General features: G+C 38.9%; 1 protein-coding gene across 1 annotated transcript in view; it reads right to left on the bottom strand.

The window, feature by feature from the left end:
* Window positions 1-2,446: 2,446 nt before the first annotated feature.
* The window catches only part of LOC117950792 (kinesin-associated protein 3-like), a 19,250-nt gene continuing 16,847 nt past the window's right edge, over window positions 2,447-4,849 (bottom strand). The window contains exons 10-11 of the mRNA XM_034882131.1: window positions 3,957-4,146; window positions 2,447-2,552 (exon numbers count right to left, since the gene is read on the bottom strand). Of these exons, the coding sequence (XP_034738022.1) occupies window positions 2,467-2,552; window positions 3,957-4,146 (276 nt within the window). The 3' untranslated portion in view covers window positions 2,447-2,466. The remainder of the gene's footprint in view (window positions 2,553-3,956; window positions 4,147-4,849) is intronic.

The raw sequence follows: 4,849 nt of genomic DNA, 5'->3' as shown, positions 1-4,849 counted from the left end.
CCCCCCCCCCCCCCGGCGCCCCTGTCACAACCTGACGGCGTCTTAAAGCGCTCATTGAGTCTCCATCGTCTTCGTCCTGAGCCACGGCCGTCAAATTTCCATCTACGGAGGACAAATCGTCCCAGTTTGTCTCGTCCTGCAGTTTCTTCACATATCAGCATGAAGATTATTAGTTTTTTTTTTTTTTAAGTTCAACTTCTCGGTCGTCAGCTTGCTAAATGTGACTATCTCCTAGTTTCTTGTCTCCTATGTAAAGTAAACATCGTTTCGTTCTGACATTTTAGAGCAATATATCTCGTGGCAGTACTTAATCGATACACAGGCACCAAGTATGGATCTTTTATTATATATTATATATGCATTGGTCAGTTTGTGTCAGTGATGTTTACTATTAGTCAAAATAATTCCTTATTTCTCCTTTTTTTAACTCTAATATTAGGTATAATTCTATATAAATGAGGGTTATTGACCATGAATTCCAAAAAGTAGCAAAACTAGTAATAATATTCAGTTTACTGTCACATAGGAGAGAAGAAACTAGAAGATAGTCACATTTAACACGCTGACATTTGAAAAGTTGCATTGACAAAACAAGACATTTGAGAACATTATGTCGGAATTGGGAAACACTGATCGTAATTTTTCACCATTTTCTGACATTTTAGAGACTGTTTGTTGCAGCTAAGACACACGCTGTCTTACAAATACACTAAAATCCAGCCATAATCTATATTTCTATGTAGTTAATATCTGTACAATCACTGTTATTTATTCACACAAATAACAGGGATTGTACAGTATTAAACACGTCCATTTCAAAAAAAAAGAAGAAAAATAAAGAAGTCTTCATTCACACTGTGTTTCACACGTAGTTTAAAATAAGCGGAGGCGCTGGCTTTGATTATTATGTTAACCCGGATCTCTCAGACGCCGGTTTCCCCGGAGAGGAGAGAGAGAGAGAGAGAGAGAGAGAGAGAGAGAGAGAGAGAGAGAGAGAGAGAGAGAGAGAGAGAGAGAGGGAGAGACAAATAAATGAGTGAAGGGATTTCTCTCTTCAGCCTCTCAACAGCAGCCAAAAAAAATAAAAAATAAAAATCCATCTCCACGAGCTTTATCGCACGCGAAAGGGAAGTTTGATAATAAATAAGACAAATTACTCACAATTAACTCTCTATTTCCTCAACTATTCATCATCTCGGCAGCGTAGCGTATCAGCCGGCACTCAATATTGGGACTGAAAAAACAAAACAAAAAACGGACTATGAGTCCATTTTTCTTGATTTTTAATTCCCGGGCTTCAGTTTCACGTTTGGAATGTCAGCGGCGTTTTGGGACTGAAGGAGCTGATGTTTTGGGATATTTTGGAGCGAGGGAGGGAGGGCCGAGAGACAGCCGGAGAGTGTTTGTTCTCAGAGCTGGAGTAGTACTGCTGCTGCGGCCGCTCAGGGTGGAGCGATGCCTTCAGGGACCGGCGAGGCTTGTTGACTCAGGCCCGGCCCGGTTCAGGAACACAGATCAGCGAATAGTGATTCGGAAAAACAAGCGGGCGGACGAGCCGGCTGACGGGAAACACTCGCAGTTTAGTGTTTCCTCCCTGACACGGTCAGTGTTCCTGGACGAAGACAACCTGCCCGGCTGACAGCCTCCGACGCTCGCGCATGTATAATCACGCTGCACACACACACACACACACACACACACACACACACACACACACACACACACACACAGTCAAAAAAACTGAAAACGTCACAAACATTGAAAAAGAAAAACGTAAAAATTGTTGGAAAAAAGAGACAGACATTGAAGAGTGGTGAAAAAAGGGACAAAAAAAGTTAAAACATTGATAAAAAGTGTTGATTTAGACAGGAAGACAACACAAGGGTTAAAGCTGCGACAACCAGTTTCAGAGAGGTGTGTGTGTGTGTGTGTGTGTGTGTGTGTGTGTGTGTATGGGGGGGGTCTGAGGACAGGGGTCCGATAGCTGGCTTTCTACCCATATCGGGGGGCAAAGTTGAAATTGAGACATGAATTACACACATAATATTGGTCAATTACAAAGGTGATTTTGCGAGTCAAGTCACCGTTTTGTGTTAGTTTTGTGTTAGTTTTGTGTTAGTTTTGTGTTAGTTTTGTGTTAGTTTTGTGTGACACCGTTCAAGGGAACTACCCAGGCGCCAAATGTGGATCTTTTATTATATGTGTGTTGGTCAGTTTGTCCCATTTTGCAACAATAACATTGAAGTGTTATTGCTTTGGGGACGTCATTTGAAATTAAGTTGGAAAAAAGGTGAACTATATCACAGAATATTGCAATATGTTTAAAATCGCAATAATATTGTAGGGTGGCATTAGTATTGTGATGATATCGTATCAGGAGGACTCTTGTAATCCTCTTGCATAGGAAAATACTTTTTTAACCAGACTTAGTGGTGTAGATTTATCCTCAGATGAACTGAGAGCTCCTCACCTGCTCATGTATCCCAGATCTCCATCCGGGAAGTGGGTGTAGAACTCCGGACTGATGGTGCCGTCTGCTGACATGATCCCATCTGGATGAAACAACACAAACACTTCAAATTTACCAACTTTATCCTGGGTAACACAGACTTTTAACCTGATACAGAAAAATATCTCTTCATGATTTTAATCACTGCTGTAAGAAAACTGTCACGAGACACTGGCTCCTTCCTACGGAAGAGGATTAGGGCCACTGGTGAAAAATCTATGTGAGTTCTGACTTTCTTAGTCTTTCCATCTAGATTTCATCGACACAATCTCTCCGTTTTTATTCTCAGAATTCAGACTTTTTTTTCAGAATTCAGACTTTTTTTAATACTGAAAAAAAAAATCTGAATTCTGACTTTAATCTCAGAATTCTGACTTTTTTCTCTGAATTCTGACTTTTTTCTCTGAATCCTGATTTTTTTTTTAATACTGAGATTAAAGTCAGAATTCTGAAAAAAAAAGTCTGAATTCTTACTTTTTTTTCAGTATTAATCTCAGTATTAAAAAAGTCAGAATTCTGACTTTTCTGAGAATTCAGACTTTTTTCTCAGAATTCTGACTTTTTTTTAGAATTTTGACTTTTTTTAATACTGAGATTAAAATCTGAATTCTGAAAAAAAAGTCAGAATTGAGATTTTTTTTCAGTATTAATCTCGCTATTAAAAAAAGTCACATTTCTGACTTTTATAAGAATTCAAACTTTTTCTCTGAATTTTGACTTTTTTTAATACCAAGATTTAAGTCAGAATTTTGAGAAAAAAGTCAGAATTCTGAGAAAAAAGTCAGATTTTTGAGAAAAAATTCTTTATTTTAAGAAAAAAGTCAATGTTGAGAAAAAAGTCTGAATTCTTAGAAAAGTCAGAATTCTGACTTTTTTTAGTATTAATCTCAGTATTAAAAAAAGTCAGAATTCTGAGAAAAAAACGGAGATATTGTGTTGATGAAATCTAGATGGAAAGACTAACATTATCGCTCCATTTGCAGATGAATAGATTTGTAGTCTTATGGTTGAAATGGGTAAACTATGTTAATCCCACACACAACAAGCAGGGATGTTGTCCTGAATGTTCGTGGTAATCAAGGGTGGATTTTACTGTACTTTATGTACCATTTATTAACAAAATATTTGTATTGTCCCTTTGTTTCTATATGTATTAGAGATATGTCTTAAAGTAATGCACCCCTTGTTTTGTGTTCTAATGTGTTCTTACTATATTTACAAAAATGGGAACGTTGGGAATGGAGAACTTTGGTCTAGATTGTAGACTGGAACTGTGATGTAAATTTGACTATTGTGTTGTCCCCAATGTTCCAAAAATAAAGAATTATATTTGAAAAAATAAACAACACAAACAGAGATAATAAACAGCGTTGATATGTATTCTCCTCATCTAAATCACGCTCAGGTTTTCCAGAATAAAGAACTGTTCCTTTACATCCTTCAGTACCAGCGCTGTAGAAGAGGTCGGGTCTCTCCAGGAGGTCTCGGCCCCCGATGGAGGATTCTCCGTCCACCCCGAACACAAAGGGTTCTCCATCTTCATCCATCGGCCGGTTCTCCACCATCTCCAGCCACTGACCGTTGTACCAGCGGAACTTCTGGTTCTGGATCTTCTTTCCCCACTCCTCGTCGTATTCCTGCAGAGACGTTGGGAAGAGGAGGGAGACGGGAATCATCGGCAAAATACAGCATTGATTTGTATTTTGAGCACTTGACGGACACGGTTGAATTGTTCTCAAAACTGGTCTGGTGATCTGTGGTGTTAACCACAATTACAAACGTATTGCTTCATAAAGAACTTTATGTGAAATATAATTTAAACAAAAGATCTCTTAGTGCAGAGTTACGCTCAGGAACATTTAGCCGAGAGACCGGCGGGTTTAATGCAACTACAGAGAGGTCCATTTTTGAATTATTGAACATAAGGGAGGTTACCTTTTACTAAAAATGACCTCTATTTATGATGACTTCTTCTAGCTGAATGAATACGAAGAATTTGAGTAATAAACCCTTTTTTTTGCCTTCTCATTCTCAATACACCAACATTTTTTATGTTAGAAATGATTGAAATGTACCTAGTGGTAGCAGCAGATCGGAGTGAATATGGAGGAGATGATTAGGTTTAATACGTATATTTAACAGACCACACATGTTTAGTAACAGCTGCTTTTCAGGAACACGTACAGTGTGTATGACTGAGTCGTCTCAGTCCTCCTCACTAATTAAAACCTCCGTTTGCGTGCGTGGCTCGGCGATGGACGACCACAGAGTTGTGTTTTCCTTTCTCTGCGGGGGATGAAGGGGGAGCGATAAAGGCGGCCTTTGAGACCGTGACACCCC

Source organism: Etheostoma cragini, chromosome 9, assembly GCF_013103735.1.
Source record: "Etheostoma cragini isolate CJK2018 chromosome 9, CSU_Ecrag_1.0, whole genome shotgun sequence".
NCBI lineage: Eukaryota > Metazoa > Chordata > Actinopteri > Perciformes > Percidae > Etheostoma > Etheostoma cragini.
Note: the sequence above shows the minus strand (reverse complement) of the source record. Positions and strands in the feature narration are given on the sequence as shown.